This window comes from Saccopteryx bilineata, chromosome 2 (genome assembly GCF_036850765.1).
Source record: "Saccopteryx bilineata isolate mSacBil1 chromosome 2, mSacBil1_pri_phased_curated, whole genome shotgun sequence".
NCBI classification, from domain to species: domain Eukaryota; kingdom Metazoa; phylum Chordata; class Mammalia; order Chiroptera; family Emballonuridae; genus Saccopteryx; species Saccopteryx bilineata.
The window spans coordinates 94,580,329-94,601,377 of record NC_089491.1 but is presented as its reverse complement, the minus strand read 5'-3'; the positions used below and the strand labels follow the sequence as shown (position 1 = coordinate 94,601,377).

Below are 21,049 nucleotides of genomic sequence, written 5' to 3'. Positions count from 1 at the left end.
GAGCTGCCTTTGCCTGAGAATCTAAATCCCCCCAGGGAACTTGGCATGGGCACTTCATCCTTACCTCACCTTGGGAACTGTCATTTTAGGTTAAGATTTAGGCATGGGGGGAGTGTGTCTGTTGTTCATATCATTATAATAAAAAGGGTGTTTATTAGGTAATAAACACCCTTGAGCTTCCATCACTCTCCTCTTGGCTAAGTGAGATTAGGAGGAATGGAAGAAGGCTTGGAGGTAAGAATGGAACTGATGACACCTCTATGAATAAACAGAAATAAATAATAAATCAAGAGGTATCCTCCTCACTATGTTGTGAAGGCAGGTAAAAAAGACGCTAGTAGAACTCTTAAGTCTAATGCAGTTCTATTGTTTGTTTTTTTTCTTGTTCCAAAACTCACCGATTTGCTTCTAACAAGACTGTTTACAAACACAGGGTCCCTTTTAGCTGGCCCTGGCTTACCTTGACCTGGACTTTCATTTGCGGTTTGAGGTTTTCTGGGATGTTGATGGTGTATCGTTCCCGTCCTGTGAGACCCAGGGTGTCCGCCGTCTCCCCAGGGAGGTATTCGAGCGGTATCACTCCCATTCCGACCAAGTTACTGCGGTGAATGCGCTCGTAGCTCTCAGCCAGGACAGCTTTGATTCCCTGAGGAACCACGAAAAGAGTTTGGACACAGGTCTAATTTTTCTTTAGATTCACAAAAAGTTAACAGAAAGCTTCTTAAGTCAAAACTCTTCTCATACCTAAATTCTTTATAAGTACCAATTAATTGTTTATATAAAATGTTACTCCCTTAGCTATAAATAACACAGCAGTCAGTCTTAAATGATTGCCTACAAAGCACAGGTACTATATAAGCACCTAAATGATTTCTCTCATTCCCCTTCCAGCCCCTAGGGGGTGGATGCTATTATTGTTCCCTCTACCTGGGCAGTCAGGGGTATACAGTATCTGGTATTCTGAACCCATGCAGCCTGACCCCACACATCAGTCTGGAATGCAACACCTCTTAGCAAACTTTGAGTGTGACTGAAACCCACATCACAAAACAACATAAAGAAAATTCATTTCTTTTTTATTTATTTTTTGTGTGTGACAGAGGCAGAGAGAAAGAGAGAGGGACAGATAGGGACAGACAGACCGGAAGGGAGATGAGAAGCATCAATTCTTTGTTGTGGCACCTTATTTTCTCATTGATTACTTTCTCATGTGCCCCGACCAGGGGGCTATAGCAGAACGAGTGATCCCTTGCTCAAGCCAGCAACCTTGGGCTCAAGTTGGTGAGCCTTGCTTAAACCGGATGAGCCCGGACTCAAGCTGGCGACCTCAGGGTTTCGAACCCGGGTTCTCTGTGTCCCAGTCCAACATTCCATCACTGCACCACTGCCTGGTCAGGAAAAAAATTCATTTCTTTCCCTTCAATTCTATTATTGTAGGTGCATTGGCATACATGAAAGATCCAATCAAAAAACAACTTATAGAACTTACTACAAAGAAAGTAATGATCACCTACTATGTGCTACTTTGATACTTCCTGTTTCAAGGCTCAAATTGTACTGAATATAATCTTGACATTAAACTTCCTTTAAGATACATTTTATTGGTAATCTATAACTGGCATATATAGCAATGATCAATAAATCAGGATACTCAATAAAGTTAAATAACTCCATTATCAAATATTACTTAACTGTAACAGAATATTTAGATATCCCTGAAAGGTCTCGATACCTAGGGTACACTTTTAAGATGCCCCTGAATCAGGGTCACTCAGGGAACTTGTTAATAATGTAGACTCTTGGGCACTACCCCAGATCTACTGCACGAGAACCTTATGCAGGGGGTGTGGGGCAGGAAGACAGTGGTTCCTGTGAGTGTTCTCATGGTTCATGAGAACCATGGCTATGGAGCAGTGGTTCTCAAACTTTGCTGCATATTATAATCACCAAGGGATATTTTTAAAATCCTGACATCCAGACCTTTTCCCTTACCTGTTACACCATAATCTCCGAGGATGAGATCCAGGAATAGGGATTAAAAAAAAAAACAACTCACGGGTCTTTCCAAATTTAAAAACAAATTTATGGAGGAAGGGAAGATTCTTCAGGATAGTAGATATTTTGTATGGATATATGTATTATATATTTATTTTTTGGGGAAGTGGAATCTCTGTAAACACCTACTATGCACATCTCTAGCTCTGTATAAATGATGGTGCAGAGCTGTAGATACCACGGACCACAATTATCTAATCCTCTCCGAGTGACTTCGGCCCAGGACTGCTGAGTGGCCCAGGCTGGGCAGCTACAGAGTGAAGTGTATGGTGCCTGGGCAGCCAGGACTCAGAGCACTCTGTAGAGAAGTCTAGGCCCTGGAGTGCCCTCCGGGTGCCGGTTCTCCTTACCCTCCCATAGATCTTCGTTGCCACTGCTGCTTTCCTTGCTGTCAGTGCCTAGCTTCCTTCTTAAAATCCTGTCCTTCTTTTCTCTGATTCTTTTCAGCAGTTCTAAAAAAGGCAGCCCCTCGACTTATTACCGAGTAATCAGAGGACATCTTTTTTTTTTTTTTTCATTCCTACGGAGCAAAATGATTGATTAAAAAACCAAAATAACAGGTATGTGATACTAAAAGATTTTCAGAAGACTGGACAGTTGGGGGACTGCCTGCCAAACAGCCACATTTTTTACTGTACTTATAGATATCACTATCACTACTCAGTATTTCCCAAGTGCATTAATGGGGCTCGAGCCACATGTTATTTAAACTGACATCAGCTAAACACTTTTATACTACCCTGAGGATTAAAGCCAGGCAGCAGGATTCTTCTCGGCTTTCAGGGCAAGCAAATGCTCAAGGGGTCAGAGCTCTCTGCTGCCTGTCTGGCCCCTCCCACGGGGAAGCCTCCAGCAGGCCAAGCCCTGAAACGGCTGAAGGTTCTAAAGAGCATCCTGTCCAAATACAGAGGGAGCATCCTTCTATACTGAGCCTATAAGCAGATTTTCACAGGCAGTAAAAAGCAATTGTAGGAAGGACTTTCCCTGACTTTATCCAAAGCTCAGGCTCCTTACTTCTTCCACTCCACTCTGTGAACCTGGCAGACAGATCAGTAGCAGCAGCAGCCCTTGATTATTCCTGAAGTTCACCAGGGAAAATGGCCTTAAATAAATTTGGGATCCTCAACTTCTGAGAACATTACGGAAACCATGAAATTTTCCCCCATAATAAGAGACATACATACAACCTTTCGGATGTTATTTCAGCGATTGGACAGCTCCCCACCCAGCTGTTTTCCTGACACCCCCAAAGATCCATGGTTCCCAGGATATGTTTGATCTGAGGGAACAAGTTCAACTCCAGACTACCCTTCACTGAGAGAAGTGAATCCAGAGCCACCAGAAGCAGGAGAGGAACAAACACCACACGCTCTTCTGAGCTTGCCCTTCCATGACGTCTTGGAAAGTTAACCATCAAGATTGCTCTCTGGGCCCCTGCCCAGCTTCCCTCCCGGTCCAGGGGGCAGCTGCCTGCCGGGTTGTCCTACATCACACTCACCAGCAGGAAAGGACCCTTGGCTGCCCAGTCCCGGGAGCTGCCAGAGCCGTACTCTTTGCCGGCCAGAACGATCAGGGGAAGGCCTGCCTGCTGGTACCGCTCAGCAGCATCGAACACATCAAGCTGAGGAAGAGAAAGGGAAGGTATTACAGATGCAGCAGAGGCACAGGCTGCAGACACCACCGGGGAGGCCTGGGGAGATGTGCAGGGTCAGAGGGTCTGTCATGAGCCAAGTCAACGTGAAGCCAAAGGAAAGGTCAGCCAATTGGATGTCTGGTCTACAGATTCCCCGTGAACTCCATCTGTCTGTATTTCCCAAATTGTATTTAATATTCTTCTAACTGAAATGGCTAACTGCTGTCTTGGTTTTAGAAAAACATTAAAATCCTAACGTATCAGGGGAAAAAGAAAGATTAGATTTCTCTCTTTCTTCCATTGCTAAACTATTTTAAAGCTTTTAAGGAGAATTCCACTTAAAAATCCTGGTTTGTGAAGGGTAGCAACACATGGCAAGGTAACATGTCTTGAAATTATATAAAATGCAATTTTTTTTTCTTTTCTTCTTTCCCAAGTGAGAGGAGGAGAGAGAGACAGACTCCTGCATGCGCCCTGACGGGGATCCACCAGGCAACCCCCCTGGGGCTCTGCCCATCTGGGGCCATCCTTGTAACTGAGCCATTTTTAGTGTCTGAGGTGAAGGCTTCAAAGAGCCATCCTCAGCACCCAGAGCTGATGCGCTCAGAACCATCCTCAGAACCATTTGAGCCATGCCTGAGGGAGGGGAAGAGAAAGAGAGAGAGAGGAGGGGGAGAGGGAGGGTGGAGAAGCAGATGGTCGCTTCTCTTATGTGCCCTGACCAGAAATTGAACCCAGGACATCGACATGCCAGGTTGATGCTCTACCACTGAGCCAACTGACCAGGGCCAAAAATGCAAACTTCTATTAGTCACCCTTCTACATGGAGGTCAAGGTAGAGAGAGGATAAACTGGTGGAAGGGCCCATCATTAAAGGACAGGGAAAGGCTAACACATATTTTTAGTAAATAAGAGAAAATCTCACAGAAATAGGTTCATTTATTTCTCACAGAAACTGAATATTCTGCTGAGGTGAGACTTTACAAAGACATCTGATGTCACTGCTGGTGGTACTGTAATTAAACAGTTGTTTTCCTTGGCTACTAGGTCAGAAAATAAAATCTCTCTAGTGAGTGTTTCATTTGAAAGGGGCTCTAGAAAGGTGTTTAATCAGACCCTCAAGCAAGCTTTTACAAATTACTATTTAGTTGGACTAATGGAGCCAGTGGTTAATGTCACATGGCATTAGCTAAATCTGGGTAGGGATCTGTATGTGTTCAGCTGGATCAGAGCTCATGAATATAAAAACTTAAAAAAACAAACAAAAAACAGTGAAAGCCTTCTCTGTCCAAATACCCTAGAGTCTTTCAAAGATAAAAAAGAAACATCCTAGCTGATATTATCAGAGATATCTATTACTAGCTTTGGGTATAAGGATTTGGGAGTGTGTGTTTCAATGTGCTTTCAAAACTGTTGTAAAGCTGACAATCCCATGGCAAAGCAGGTCATGAAACTCAAGACCAGAGGGACCATGCAGCTCTAGACCTCTGGTCTCCTGCCTGTTCTGTTATATGAGCCATGCTGAGGGTATCAGCCAGGTTATAAAGCAGGAGCTCCCCGCACTCTCCCCTCTTCTAAAGAAGACACCGTTGTTTCTTGTGTTACTGTGCCTCTATATATTCTTGGTATTATGTTTAAACTGTCAGTTCTTCATTTCTCCAGTTTCATCCTATTTCCTAGATTGATGAGGATTTGGTTCTTTTAAGCACCACTTCCAAGGGTTCCCCTACAGATCCCCTCTCCCCAATCTCCCAATATAATTATGTCATATGGTGGGTATGTCAATATTTGGTGTTTGCATTATGATTGTGTAAATGCTACAGTATTTACAGCTGAGTTGTATAATGTACTATCGTTTCCTTTTCTTGGCAATTTAAAAACAATTTTCAGTGAAATTAGTAATTTTCACTTTGTGTGTGTGCGTGTATGCTTACCTGTTTCTTTGTTCCTATCCATTAATTAATCCCCAATCACTCTGCCTAAAGTATAAATCTTCTTTAAAGACATTCAGTTGTATCAGGCAATCTATCATCTACAAATCTTTCTCCTGGAGGTGACATCCCTGGAGCCCTCAAGACTGCTCCAGTTAGGCTGGTGGCTCTCTACATGGCATCCCTGTGACCAAGAAATCTTCCTCCACCACCGTCCCGGGGTTCCCAGAATCTCCCAGATGTCTCCTCTGACATTTTCCTCTATCTTGGTTTATTCCCTCATTTTGGCAGAACATATTCACTAAATAGCTTCCTGAGACATGGATTGAGGGATATTTTAAAAAAGTTTTTGAGTCTCTGAATATGAATTTTACTTGACTGGTAGTATGAAGGACATAGAACTTTAAGGAAGACATCAGTCTAAGTTTCCAGTGTTGTTTTAGGCACATCTGCCCCCAGCATCTCTTGTGAAAGCTGTTCTTCCCTCTTGGAAAGTTTCCAGATCTTATCTTCATTCCTGCTGTTCTTAACGTCACAATGACATGAGTTGGCACGGGTCATCCTTAATCACTGCTAGGCAGTCAGTGGACCCTTCAATCTGAGCCTTAGATCTTGTAGCTGGGGAATGTCCCGTATGTCACTTACATCTTTGATAATTTCCTCTTTTCTCTGCAGTGTCTCTATTAAGTTTAATGCTGGACCTCCTCAGTTTAGTCTTTCATTTTTCTCATATTTTCTCTCTAATTTCTGCTTTGTCTTTCTGTTCTATGTTCTGAGAGATTGTCTCAACTAAACAATTTTCCTTTTGAAATTTTTAGGTTATTTATTTATTTATTTACTTCATTTAAAGAGTTCTTTCTTTAAATAAATAAATAGCTAGCTAGCTCTTCCTTGCCCTCTGATTACAGCAATAGAAAACCATCTCAAACTCAGGCTTGTCTGACTCAAAGTGTAGGTTTCCCTCCCACCAGACCATTCTAGCTGTAACATGCCAACCGAATAGTTCCCTCTAGGACCCAAGCAGGCCTCCACAAGCCTCTGTGTTCCTTCTTTCCCTAGTTGTATGGTGAATTAAATTAAATGCTAATAAAGTCATAAAACAGCACTTTCTTGATAAATATCCTTTTTTTTTTTTTAAAGTAAGAAGAATGGAGATAGTGAGGCAGACCCTTGCACACGCCCTGACCAGGATCCACCTGACAATGCCATCTGGGGCCAAGGCTCGAGTACCAAGCTATTTTTAGCACCTGAGGCTGATGTACTCCAACAGAGCTATCCTCAGCACCCAAGGCCGATGGTCAGACCAATCAAGCCACTGGCTGCAGGGGGGTGAAAGGGAGAGGAGGAAACAAGGGAGAGAGGGAGAAGCAGATGGTCACTTCTCTTGTGTGCCCTGACCAGGACTCAAATCTGGAATGTCCATACAGTGGGCCAATGCTCTATCTACTGAGCCACCAGCCAGGGCAAAATATCCCCTACATTAACCTGGAATTTCCCCCTGAAATAGTCTGAACTCAGAGCATTTCAATCAGACTTTTAAAGCTGAACTGCCAGGAAACTAGATTTAGTTAAGCCATGAAGCACAATCTCTAAACAGGAAGAGGAGGTTTTCATAGTTCAAAGGGCAAAGGGCATCCCCGACAGTGATAGACTCTACACACATGGACACTTGCTTGGCAAGAGTGACTACAGGAAGCAAGAGGTAGGATGGGGCTGTGAAGAAAGAATAAAACCAAAAGGAAAGTGATCGAGGAAATGTCCAACCACCTAGAACCTGACAAACGCAGGCTTCTCAAGGAAGCAGATGGTGCTGTACTCACAATTTCTCCAGAAGGCAGATGGATGGTCTGTGGTGCTTGCTTGTTCAAAAACTTGTTTAATAAGCGAATGTTGGCAAATGTCCCCCGGGCCATGATGGCATCATTACCTCGGCGGGAACCGTAAGAGTTGAATTCTCGTGCAGTCAGGCTAATAAGGCAAGTGGGAGAGAAGCTAGTTTAGTGAACAGAGTGAAGAGTAAACTTAGCTTAAACCAAAAGAAGAAAAAAACAAACAAACGGGAACCTTGTTATTTCTCTAATCTACCAAGCATTGTTCTCCAGGGCAGAAAAACTGTTCCCAGAGTTTCAATGAGGACAGAGCATGAGGTGAGCAGTGGTGACAAAGCGTAATTCAATGTTCTCCCAGGATCAACTTTCCATCTTATAAGTCTCGGTGGAAAAAGCAGGAGGAACTCTAATAAGACTACTTATTTTACTTATTCAGTAAGGTGCCCTATAAAGTTTCACAAAAAAAGAAAGTATTAAAAATGTGCAAGAAAAAGAAGCAGAGACAATAATCAGGGTAACCCAGGCAGGTGGAGCCAAGAATGGGGGAAATAAAACATGTTCCATAAAGTGCCAGAAGGAATTGCAGAGTTGTCCCCAAGTTGCCAGGGCCTGACTGAAAGGGAAGACAACTGGCAGCACGATTTACTTTTTCTTTTTTAAGTGAGAGGAGGGGAGATAGAGACAGACTCCCACATGTGCCCCAACCCAGATCCACATGGCAACTCCAGTCTGGGGACAATGCTCTGCCCATCTGGGGCCATGCTCCCAACTGGGCTATTTTTAGTGCCTGAGGCAGGGGCTCAATGGAGTCATCCTCAGTGCCCAGGGCTGATGTGCTCAAACCAACTGAGTCATGGCTGTGGGAAGGGTAGAGAAAGAGAGAGAGAGAGAGAGAGAGAGAGAAAGAAAGAGAGAGAGGTGAGAGGGAGAAGGGGGAAGGGTGGAGAAGCAGATAGTTGCTCTCCTGTATGCTCTGACCAGAAATCAAACCCAGGACTTCACACGCCAGGTTGACGCTTTACCGCTGAGCCAACTGGCCAGGGCATGGTTTACAATTTCATCAGCTAAAAATCAAAACAGTGCCACAACGGCAGAACAGCAACTTCTCCTGGCCCTGGAATCAGACAAACCTGGTTTGTGAGCCCCCCTGACAGTGAACGTTAGACTATCAGGAACACTTTACAATAAAGACAGTGACCAGGTCACTGGTCTGTTCCTTAAAATGCTAGGAAACGTGTGTGTGTTAACGTGATTTAAAGGTTAGCTCTAATTTGAGGATTGAGAGAATCTATAAATGGGTTTGAGGAGCAGGTGAAATTATATTTGAAACATATAATTGTACATATGCACATTTTCCTGGGAAGGTATTGGCCTTCATTCAATTCCCCTAGAGTCCATGTCTCAAAGGGATTCAAACAATCACCAATCAAAAAAGATGCTGAAGTCTGTTCCTCAAACTGGCTCTAGACTCTGCTCCTGGGGAAGCTGACTCAGGAGGAGGGGATGGAACCGGGAACTTTTACCTCCCCAGAGTAACTCATGGGAAGTCAGATTTGGGACTGACTTAGATTAATATGGGTATATTAGATAATGGGAGATAATACTGGTATGGTAACCTGCTAGAATCAGTACACGGCTAAAAGACTGGCGAAGGTGAGCACTGCTGCTCCTCAAAGCAGTTCTCTGGAAGGAACGTGTCTGAAGCAGGACGGCAGTGCATTTCAGGTCCTATCCCCGCTGCACGTTTCAAGGGGAACCAGGCTCTGGCATGGGTTAAGGGCAGAGCCTTGTGCTTTAACTATTAGGCAAGCCGGGGTGGAGGTGATAGTTGAGCCTAATGAGTATAACCCTTGCTCAAAGACGGTCCCCCCTCCACCTGCTGGGGCTCACGTGCTGATGGAGTCTCCCATGGAACATTCAAAGCAGCACACAGAAAGACTGACTGGTTTTCGAACCCCAGGGTGCAGTGAAAAACCGCAATCTGATTCCAAAGAGACCAGGGAAAAGAGAAAGGCTGGCCTGTTCAGTTCACGTCTGCCTTTCGTGTGTCCTCACCGCACTCACACTTACCCCCTGGTAGTTAAGTAGCGAGCCGCAGGGCTGTTTCTTGCAATATTTCCAGCAGGTGAGATGTGGTCAGTTGTTACTGAATCTCCCAAGTTCAACAGCACGTAGGCATCCACAATCGATTTAGGGGGCTGAAGGTCCAGAGTCTAGCAAAGAACACAACAAGTCAGTGTCTGCCCTGGTTTCCTCCAGCAAGTCACGAGAGAAGTCTCACAGCAGTAGTCCACTGACCTGACCAGGGGATAGCCTTACATCAGTGCACAGAAAAGTCCAGGTTTTTTGGGTTTTTTTTTCTTCAGTTTTATCAGAAGTGCTTAGAAAAGTAAGATGAATTTACTCAAAATAGTCACATCTTACCCCTGAAGGGAAGGCAAAGTATTGGCACTGTCCCTTCAAAAGCAACAGGGATGCAGCCGCAAATGACATTCTCTCTTCACAGAACTCCTCAGATGCTGCGACGAGGGAATTCTGACTTCCCCACCACCTCCCCACAGGGACCCGGCAAGGGCAGCAAGGACTCCTTGTCAGCAGTTTCAGGGCAGATTCCCTTTGTCTGAATGGGTTTAAAGTTTAAAGATGGCAGGCCCTGGGAATGCTCCCTGGAGCAGTCCCTCAGACTTCACCGAGTCTACGTCCGGAGAGGGGGGCACTTGGTCACCAGGGTGTCTCTACACAGCCACACACAACCCCTGCACAGAGAAGTGGTAGGCTCACTGCAGCCAAATATCCCAGCTTCCCCAAACTCTCCCCAGTATTACTGGCTTGAGTTTGTAGAGGTTTTAAGAAACAGGTAGTTAAAGCAAAGATGTGGGATAATATAGATGTTACATGGAAAAGAATCATTTGAAGAATTCATTTTGTTAAAAATAAGAAGTCATACCAGGTTTTCAAAGAATGGTGGTGACTTAATATATGTAGATTTGGGATTCCAGTAATACAGCTTATCTGAGGGGGCTGCTAAGGCATTCCAGCTGTCATTCACAGTCTACAAAGAAGAAAAACAGGCTAATCACATTCTATCTAAGAAAAATTTAACACATAAACATAAAACATATATTCAAGCTAAGAGTATATTAAAAAACATTCCTATTCTAGCCATAAGAGAGTTTATTTATACTAAGACAGTGTTAAGCTAAATAACAAAAATACATATGCATTGTGACAGGCAGCCTGCAAGGACCCCACCCTCAGGGATTCAGACCCTAAAGTGAGCCCTTCCTGCTGAGGGTGGGCTGAACCTAGTGACTCATTTCCAAGATTAGGTTTTAAAGAGGCTATGCCTTCGATGTCTTTCATCCTCTCTCGCTTTCTGGCTTGCCTGCCCTGGTGGCAGCCCGCTGCCATGCTATGAGCTGTGAAGACTCATGTACAAGGCACTGAGGGAGGTCTCTGGCTAATGGTCAGGAGGAAGTGAGGCTCTTGGTCCAACAGCCTGTAAGGCATCTTATCCTGCCACCAACTACGTGTGGGTGCCCTTAGAAGTGCACCTTCCCCAGCTGAGTCTTCAGATGAGCTGCAGCCCGAGATGACACCTTGACTGGAGCCTTGTGAAGGCAGAAGCACCCAGTTAAGTCACACTTGGATCCACAATAACTGTGATATAATAAATGCTTGCTGATGTAACCATTAAGTTTTGGCATAATTTATTTTACAGCAATATAGTTAATCCATATACTTTCAATTACAGCTTAAGAAATAACAACCCAGATTTGTACCTAAGTGGGAATTATTTACTCTTTGAGAAAAGTAGACTCCCAAATCACATGACCATTGGATAGCAAATGACAGCTGTTTTGCATAAAAATTAGCTTAAATTCCCTCTACAGATCCAGTAACTCAGCCTCTGAATAAATGTATTAAGTCCAGCACAGACCAACCTCCCAGGCCTTTCAATGAGCCACTTGTGGAAGGACACGGTACATGAGTGTGACCCTGTTTGACCTTTATTTCAAATCCAAGACCATGCCAGCAGCCTTTGGGTCAACCTAACTCAGAAACCATGGAAAGAATAGAATACTGAGCCCTACACATTTTAGCCCTATGTATAAAATGCACAAAAAGTTATTTGTGTAAGCAGTTTGATGTTTTCTGAGTGGTTTTTATTTGTTTGCTTGTTTGTTTAAATATTTATTTTTAAGCATCCAAATAATTCTGAGAGGTGCACTCCACCAATTGATTCCACCTCAGTGACACATGAGTGACATGGTGGGGGAGGGCAGTGTCTTCAACCACAGTTGACACAACACCCCAGGGTGTCTGAAAAAAGAAGAGTTATGGAGAACTGACCAGGAGTCACATATAACCTGAGGCCTTTCTTCTTAAGGCTCCTGCCCACCTGTCCAAACCTGGGAACATCTGGGGAGTGTGGGGTCCATACAAATGTCAGTCACAGGAGGAAATGGACTGAGAACCACCAGCCTGGTTCTCTGGAGAGGAGTAACAAACCCATCACTTTCTGTAGTTTACACCCATTAGCCTCAAGGTCTGCAGAGGTGACACAGGAAGCTGTCTCTTGGATTCCTGGGGGCGGGGTGGGACAGGCAGGACCTCACCTCTATCTTCTGATAGACCTCCTTAAACATTCCCGGGATCACATACTGACGCTCCACCGCCTGGATCTCTTCTCTAGTCGGCCAGATATCTTTCAGAAATACCTGCTGTCCCTTTGCATTTACCCCTGGGAAAAAAAGTGTTTGTTGATGAGTAAAACTTCATTTAACATCCCTTTGTCATTATTGCATAGAGTCACACCTCGTTCTTCCTGGGAGTTTTGTTCTATACAGTCTTGTAAACACTGTGGCAGTGGACATGGACTCCCGACCCGAGGAGACACAGGGCTGGGTGTCTGAGAGCCTCTGGGCACAATATCTCCGTCAATTGATCAGTATATAACCCTGCTTTATGTTTCCATTTACAGACACCTTATTTAATATACACTGTTGATGCAATAACACTGAACTCATTGTTGAAAGCCCTATTCTTTATGCCTGAATAAAGTCTATTTTGGCACAAGGCCCATCACAGGCCTAATGAGTTTAGGAATACTCTATAGCACATTAGCACCATATCTGGTCCCCAAAGGGAACGATAGGGACAAACAGGAAGGGAGAGAGATGAGAAACATCAATTCTTTGTTGTAGCTCCTTCGTTGTTCATTGATTGCTTTCTCATTTGTGCCTTGACCGGAGGGCTATGGCCGACAGAGTGACCGCTTGCTCAAGCCAGTGACCTTGGGCTCAAGCTGGTGTCCTTGGGGTTTAAAACCTGGGTCCTCTGCATCCAAATCTGATGCTCTATCCACTGCGCCATTGCCTGGCCAGCCTGAGGGCCATTTTCAACAGTGAAATCACCAACAAAAAGCACAAAAATGACCATGAACAGGATGCTATGTACAGGGTGACCACTAAAATAAGAAGGCAGAGGATTGCCTTGTTTGACTTAGCTGAGAAGGTGCACGCTGAATGACTCACTGTTTCCCCTGCTCTGGGCATGCACATGAATGACCCTGGAGGCATGATGAGCATTGATCTGGGGTAAAAATACATTTCAGTGAACAGGCCAATTTACAAGTATGGAATTTCCATATAATGAGGATCACCCGTACCTCAGGAGTTATAATTTCTTAAAGGCAGGTTGAAAGGGCACTCACTGTTTTCATATTATCTGACTTGCTTAGAATGAATTCAAGAGGGGATGGGAAGCAGGAATACCAGAGGAAAGAAGACAAAGCACCATTTCCTCTGAAATGTGAGAAGTTCAACTATCTGGAATGCGTTCCAAAGGGGCTATATGGAAACAATGCCTATCGTTAGGTTCAAGCGGGAGACAGAAGAAGGAACTGGAGAAGAAGCGAAATATCAAGCTCTCTATTCCTTTTTCTATTTCTTTGCCTTATGTCACCACTTCCCCTTCAGTAAATCTTCATTCACTGCAGTTGTCTTAGCTCTGTACTGGGGAATAGAGGACTCTCCTCATGTTCTGTTGAAAGTTCCAGGCTTCGTTATTTATTAAGGAGAGTACAATTTTCTTCTAATGATATTTTCAAATTAATTGAAAGAAAAAATTGTGACCACACAAAACCTTACCCAATGGCTCTTTCTCAAAGTCGATCTTGATGGTTCCAGCAATTGCATATGCTATTACTAAGGGCGGAGAGGCTAAATAGTTGGCTCGGGTATTAGGGTGAACTCGACCTTCAAAATTCCTGTTCCCAGAGAGTACTCCAACAGCTACGAGGTCTCCCTGTGTAAGGCAAGAGAAACATCAGGGCGTGAAGAAAAGAGATTGCCTAGGCTGTTCATTTTAGACCATTTGCCAAAGTTTTCCCATCATCGGTATGTAGCTCCTTCAGTTTCCTTGTCGCTGGTCCTCTCCTCTGTAGGAGAGCACACAGGCGTGTCCCTGTGACAGACGCTCTGGGTCAAAAGCCACAGAGAGACATGTCCAACGGTTTCTGCTCAAGAGAACACGTAGGTCAGAAGGGAACATCCATGATATTTTGCCTCCTGGGGCCTAAAAACAGGTGGAAAAGAATAACAGTTGAAAGCTAAAGGAATCCACACTGACTTATATTGACTCTATAATTCACACAAAGCCCGTAAACTGGTATTTCTCAATGCTACAGAACTTAGGGGACAAAAATGAAGCCTAAAATGTAGTTTAGGTTCATGTGTACGCAGACTTCTCTGACTTGGATCTGGTCTTCAGATGATCAGGAACTAAGAGTTCTGGAGCCCTCTGTAGACAAAACCTGAATTTACTGAGCACTGGGGTCTAGGCTCTTTTTTTTTAAGGTTTTATTCATTGATCTTAGAGAAAGGAGAGAGAAAGAAAGGCAAGGAGAGGAATGGGAAGCATCAGCTTGCTTTTCATATGTGTCTTGACCAGTCAAGCCCAGGACCTTGAACCGGCGACCTCAGAGTTCCAGGTCGCCGCTCTAGCCACTGCGCCACCACAGGCCAGGATCCACACTGAGTCTTTTGTGACCATTCTCATACGATGCTCACAGTCTATGAAACAGGTACTAATATCATCTCCAGTTTAAGTTGTAAAAACTCAGGTAAAAGGAGGTTAATTAACTTGCCCAAGGTTATCTAACTAATAAGGTTAAGCTTGACTCCAAAGACTGCACAGCTAACCACATCCCCTGCTTCCCTGAACCTTCTGAAAATTTTGGTTACATGTCACATGCAAAGAGACCACAGCTCCAAACGCCCACAGGCTCCTCTGTAATTACCTGTGTGATGGCTTCTACCACAGGTTCCGGCAAGGGCCCGCTGTTGCCAATGCAGGTCATGCAACCGTAGCCCACCACATCAAACCTAGGTGCCAAAGAGAAGCACAGGACAGAGATAATTCTCAGTGAGCCCCTCTGTGAGTAAAAGCTCCTAGAGACCACTGATTTAAAGGGAGCAGTATGTCATGAAGTAAGTTTAGTCCAGTGCTGTTCCTATAAAGCTTTCATTCCTGGGAGCATTCTGATATATTATTCATTCATTCTAGACCACTCCATTAAGCTTTTTTTTTTAGTAACTTATAAAAATAAGTCTAATGGAGTGATCTAAAATTTTTAAGTTGAAATAAGATATGCGGTTTATTGTGTAGTCCCTACTTTAAGTCTATAATCTCAAGGACTTCTGACTTTAATTAAGCATGTGAATAAAATCTGTCATCTGAAATTAGGAATAATGGGGAAGTTGGAGAAACTGTATCTGGCAACAAATGACTAATCTAGCTGAATAATGAGGACATTTTTAGCAATGGTAAATAATAATTTTTACATGAAAGGGCAGACTCTCGGTTGCAGAACCAATGCTGGCCCACCACATAGCACGTGCAGCACCACGCCAAGGCACCGGCTGGATTTCAGCCCCTGCCCTGCCCTCCACAGGCATCCTCATGTGAGGAACAACTAGCCCAAGTGGCCACTTTGTTGGAATGTAAGGGTTTAAGTGCACTCACCATCCGACACAGACTGTGCAGTTAGATGCCATCAGATAAGCTTACATCTGTTACAAGGTGCACACAAGATACATATGGGAGATCATACAACAAAAGCAGCGGTGTACAAGAAAACTCCCTCACCCCAGCTGAGATAGATAGGGCATGACCCCGCTCTCCCGCAGGTAGTAGGTGACCACACCACTCCCAGGAGACAGGCTAGTTTTGATGTAAGGCTTCACGGTCAGGCCGGCATCCACAGCTTTCCTTGCTAACAACCCTGTGAAAATGGGAAACACAGACATGGTGTGGGTGGCCTCCTACTCCAGGTACCAGGAAAGACACTGACATTTCAGTCTGAATTTCCTGCCACCAAAGCTCCACTCATGTTGGCACTTTCTGCTGCCTAATAGAAATCAAAAGCTCACTGGCCCAAAGCCATTGACATGTATGCAGTAAATTTAAAATTAGTCTTAAAAATTAACGTGTCTCTCTCTTTTTTTTTTTAAAGAGATAAACTTAAAACCATTTTGGGATATATTATAGAATGAGTTTTTACTTTGGGGAGAAAAAGCAATCTTCCTAATTATGTTTTATTTGCATAAAAATTATAATTGGAAGGGCCCTCTGAATAGAGTACTGGCTGGTAAGGAACATAGCCAGTCTACATGTAAAAATCCAGTCCTCGGATATTTCTGAACTCAAGAGCTCCTGGGCCACCCGACTTCTAGCAAATTCAGGCAACTGCAGAGACACCAGGTGCTCTGTCTCAGGACGTCTCACAGAAGCAGAAAAGAAATGAGGAGTGGGGATATAATGAGACAAAAAGCTATAGGCAAGTTGGTGACTTGTCTTAAGGAAACTGGTTTACACCAGACACAAACACCTTAGTTGGTGATAGATGATTACTTGGATAAAAGGACAAAGAAGGTTTTGCTTATACTCTGTCCACTTCATAAAGGGCTGTTGTACCTCTGTGATCTATGGACACAAGAGGCACAAGAGAAACTATAGGGGATGCTAAAAAATTTGGAAACTAGAGACCCTATATTAATGAAACTCTGTATATAAATACTGACTACTTAACCAGAAATGCATACACAGCAGGTGGGTTCCATCAGTCAGTGCCTGAGCCCTGATTCAGATGCGCTTGACAATACCGGTCAGACAGACTAAATTCCACTGTACAAAAAGGCCTAGTAGGGGTTTTACAGAGAAGAGTCTGGGACAAAAAAAGTTTTTTCTTCTAAAGTCTGAAACAAGATTCTAGACTTGACCAGAAATTTGTATTTTTTTTTTTTTGCTGTCTTCAACTTATTTTCTGTATTCATTCTAAAGACTATTATGCATTATATATTCTACTTTAAAGACTTTGCTTGGGCACTAGTTACTCTGTAAACATCTCTGGGACAATAAATCCCTACATCTGGAAAAAACAGGGTTCAAGGAACCATACGTAGAACTGAGGTAAGCCCCTGGATCATGTCTTGGGAGAGTTCCACCTACATGTCCACATGGCCACGAGGAGGGTTTCATATGCACTTACCTGCTCCTAACATTACAGACGGATTACTGGTGTTTGTGCAGCTAGTAATGGCAGCGATCACCACAGACCCATGAGCAAGGGTGAATTCACTGTTGTTATAGATAAACGTCTTATGGTCATTATGATGGTCTGGAGCAACCTGGAATCCTTTAAACCCTTGCTATAGGAAGGAAAAAGTTTGTGTGTGTGTGTGGGTGGGTGTGTACACACACACCCACCCACACACACACACACCCATACATATTCAAAGTTATCACTTTAAAAGAAGTAGAAATACTTTGGCAACAAAACATAAATATCTTGGCCAATAAAGTCTGAAATGCTACAGAGAAATTAAAGTTTTCTTTAGCTTTTAAAAATCTTTATAAACTGCAGGCATAATTCTGAATCTTACTGTGCTTTGAAATGAACAATTCCTTCCTACCTAAAAAAAAAAAATGAAAATGCTAAAATTACAAATTCAGTCTAAGTTAGCCTAAGTAGAACTTGATGACATTATTACAGAGTTTAATGAATATGGACTGAGGTCACTGATTCTAACCTGATGGAAATTTAGAAAAAGGTGCCATACTGTTCATATTCAACTAATAGGGCAAACAAAGCATAGTTGAACCTTTGGTGTGATGCTGGTGTCACAAGGATAAAACCCATCACACACCAGAGATGCTCATGGACCACCTACTGCATACAAAATGTTATACCAGGTTCTCTGTGGGATAGAGGTGACTGTGACACAAGTCTAATCTGCAAATACACAGTCCCTAAGGTATATCAAGTTGTGTAACTAATATAAAGTGCCAAAAATATAAGTTAAAGAATATGGAATGACATCATCAAAGGGTTTCAGATCAAGTGCCAGGAAGGTTCAGATGAAGAGGAGCTGACTTTCTGCTCTGAGATCTGAGGCCACAATGTGGGAGGAGCTGACAGATCAGGACATACACAGGGGAGGAGACAAGCAGGCAGGGAATGGAATGAACGGAAGTACAATGGCCAGAGAAGCCTGGGCAAGTAGAGTGAACAATGTGGTGAGAGTCATGTAAAAAGCAGACATGCTTTTAAAAAGGTGAGTTCAGTTATGCGCAGGATGATCAAGTGCCCTGAGGCAGCTGTCCAGCTCCTGGCTAATGGGGAGGCACAAAGGGCTTCAGGATGCAGAACCATCCTCGCTGCCAGGCTTCAGGAAGAGCCATCCTTGAGTGGGGGAAGATGAAGCCTGGGCACTAAGAAGCTGAGGATGGGGCAGGTCAGGGTTGGAGAGGATTTCTATCTGCCTCTTACCTTGGCTCCAAGGCAGCTCTCAAAGTCCTTTTTCATGTCGGACACAGCGACTTTGTCCTGAGGCCTTTTGGGTCCGCTGCAGCAAGGCACCACTGTTTTCAAATCCAATTCTACCACCTGTCCTCCAAAAAGAAAAGGAAGTGTGGAACTGACATTACACCCACAACGAAAACACATAAGCCATGCCAGAACATTTAAAACACTACGACGATAACAACAAGCTAAATCACCACATTCAAAAACAAGGAAGTCAATGTTCATTTAACACTTAAGGCATAATTTCCAAAGATGAAGATGGTCAGTTAAGGCGCGTGGGACAGTAGGCAGCCTGGCCACCTCTTCGGAAGACCTGGCGGGCATTGTAGCTGCTGCCCAGTGTTGTCCACACATCCACCTTGGAAAAGAAGCTCACACATCCCTTTTATCTTACTTTAATTTAGTCTGAGGCGGGTTTTCTATTGAAATGATACATAAATCACTGTACTTTTTCTAAGATGATTTAGGAGGGATGCAGCTGTAAGTCCCCAATACCAGGAAATAGGCTTTAGCGTAATGTAACATGAAAGAAGACGAGCTCCCACATCCAGTGGACCCTCTAATCTTGGCTGCTAAGAAAAGCATGGATTTGGTTTGCACCCTAGGATGTGAATGAAGAGTAAGTCACCGGATAAATCAGATGTAACTGATATGCTTCTTTCCCCATCTTTAAAAATGATGAACTTTTAAATAGCTCTGGTCCTTCTAGTGAAGTTCTTCCAAGGTCCTCTACACAAGAGGAGCACGTCAGTTGTTCAAAAAGGGGAGCATAGCCAACCTGACCTCATGGCCAGGAGGACTGCAAAATATTATAGTTTTGTTATCTTTATAGTTCCTTATCTTTTTGATTTTTTTTTAGCTCTGAACCCCCTGTTCTCTTGAGATGACTTCAGGAAGAGGAAACACATGTTTGGTAAAGGCGTTCTCATACCTGGGCGAAGTCTGGGTCCTGAGTGGAGTCACTGAAATCGCGAAACATTCCCACAGTCTGAAGATATTTTTTAATGTTCTTGACCTTCTCTTCATCACGACCTAAATAGGCATTTTAAGAGGTAACAATAGATGTAATAGAGGTTATTTCCTGGTTAAATATAGACTCTAAGCTACTGCCTCTACCAGCAATTACACAAGTCGTCCGCATTTCATTCACACACGACAGCTCTGCTGATACCTCAGCACTCAGGTGAAGAGTTCGACTTGCTGGCTGACCTGCTGTTTATTAGGGGCCACTAACTGATCTAAGAACGAGACTATAATTCTAATCTTACCTATAAGCGTTCCCTTTTCCCTTTATCATGCTCCTTAATTATGAGGACCCCAGGTCTCCTAATGCCTCTGACCTCAACTGGTCATAGACTCTCAACATTCCACATTATTATTGTTAAAATAATAATCCACCCCAACTCCCACCACAAATCACCAGCTGTGAGCACTTCTTGTGTGCCCTGCACAGTGTGATAAACGTTTTGAGTGCACTATCTCAATCTCTAATCCTTTATCACAACCTCGTAAGAAAGCTACTGTTATCATTCTCATTCACAGATGAAGAAATGGTGGTTCAAGAAGATTAAGTAATGTTCCCACGGAAGACAGCTAATAAATGATAGAACCAGGATCCGAGCCTGAGTTTGACTCCAACGTCCAAAGTCTTAACTCATAATGCTGTATCACCAGGAATGTGACCCTGACTGCTTTGCCTTTAGTCATAAGACCCTGGCTGTGGGAGTTAATTCTCACCAAGTATGTCCATGGATATGCAGTCTACTCATTTTTTTCGGACTGTCTGAAAGCTTGAATCTTGGATCCACAGTATATTGTCATTTTTTGCTGGTTTGTTTCTTTTTTAACTGAATTGTAAAGGGCATTGGCTTTCATCTTGGGCCTCATCAAAGTAACTGCGCTTTATTAACATATTTATTATGACTTGTTGAGCCCACTGTTCATTACCTCCCATGCCATGCCCTCATAAAGATACACAGGAGAATTTTCTCTTAGGAATGAGTTCTACTTCTCTGAGGAGTTCCATTTAATAGATGCTTCAAAGTTGGTGCTAGGTCACTAAGTGTAGTGGCTGGATCTAGAGCCCCAGAAACTCACCTTGGCTCCGGGTATGCCAGGCAGCTGTCCCTGTCCCCTCACCACCATCCCATCCCTTCTCTTCTTTAGGTTCAGTCCCTCAATTATTTATTTTGTCCTTTCATTTCTGTATCTTTTCCATTTCAAATCCTTTGGAGCTCAAGGGAGGTATCAACTAATCATTTTCAATGTAGTTGTAGTTAGTAAAACTTTATTATTTATTTATTTTTCTTCTTTTCCAAGTGAAGGGAGGAAAGATAGAGACAGACTTTCTGCATGGGTCCTGACCAGGATCACAGCCAGCAACCCCCATCTGGGGATGATGTTCTGCCCATCTGGGACCATGCTTGTAACTGAACTATTTTTAGTGCCTGAGGTGGAGGCTCTATGGAGCCATCATCAGCACCCAGGGCCAATGTGCTCGAATCAATCGAGCCATGGCTGTGGGAGATGAGGGTGAGGGGGTACAGGAGGAGTGAAGAAGCAGATAGTCGTTTCTCCTGACCAGGAGTCAAACCCAGAACATCCACATGCCAGGCCAATGCTCTACCACTGAGCCAACAGGCCAGGGCCAATAAACTAATTTTTTAAAAAAAGCTTTCTTATTACAATCTTAACTATATACTTCACGAACATTTTACTCAGGAAAATCAGG

General features: G+C 43.6%; 1 protein-coding gene across 2 annotated transcripts in view; it reads right to left on the bottom strand.

Annotated features, from left to right (window-relative positions):
• ACO1 (aconitase 1) overlaps nt 1–21,049 on the bottom strand; it is a 59,843-nt gene that overhangs the window by 1,301 nt on the left and 37,493 nt on the right. For both annotated transcript variants that reach the window (XM_066257393.1, XM_066257394.1), the window contains 12 exons: nt 19,250–19,350; nt 18,283–18,399; nt 17,002–17,161; nt 15,600–15,735; nt 14,752–14,836; nt 13,601–13,757; nt 12,068–12,192; nt 10,396–10,500; nt 9,519–9,661; nt 7,440–7,587; nt 3,554–3,676; nt 461–646 (listed from right to left, as the gene is read on the bottom strand). In XM_066257393.1, coding sequence (XP_066113490.1) covers nt 461–646; nt 3,554–3,676; nt 7,440–7,587; nt 9,519–9,661; nt 10,396–10,500; nt 12,068–12,192; nt 13,601–13,757; nt 14,752–14,836; nt 15,600–15,735; nt 17,002–17,161; nt 18,283–18,399; nt 19,250–19,350 — 1,586 coding nt within the window. The remainder of the gene's footprint in view (nt 1–460; nt 647–3,553; nt 3,677–7,439; nt 7,588–9,518; nt 9,662–10,395; nt 10,501–12,067; nt 12,193–13,600; nt 13,758–14,751; nt 14,837–15,599; nt 15,736–17,001; nt 17,162–18,282; nt 18,400–19,249; nt 19,351–21,049) is intronic.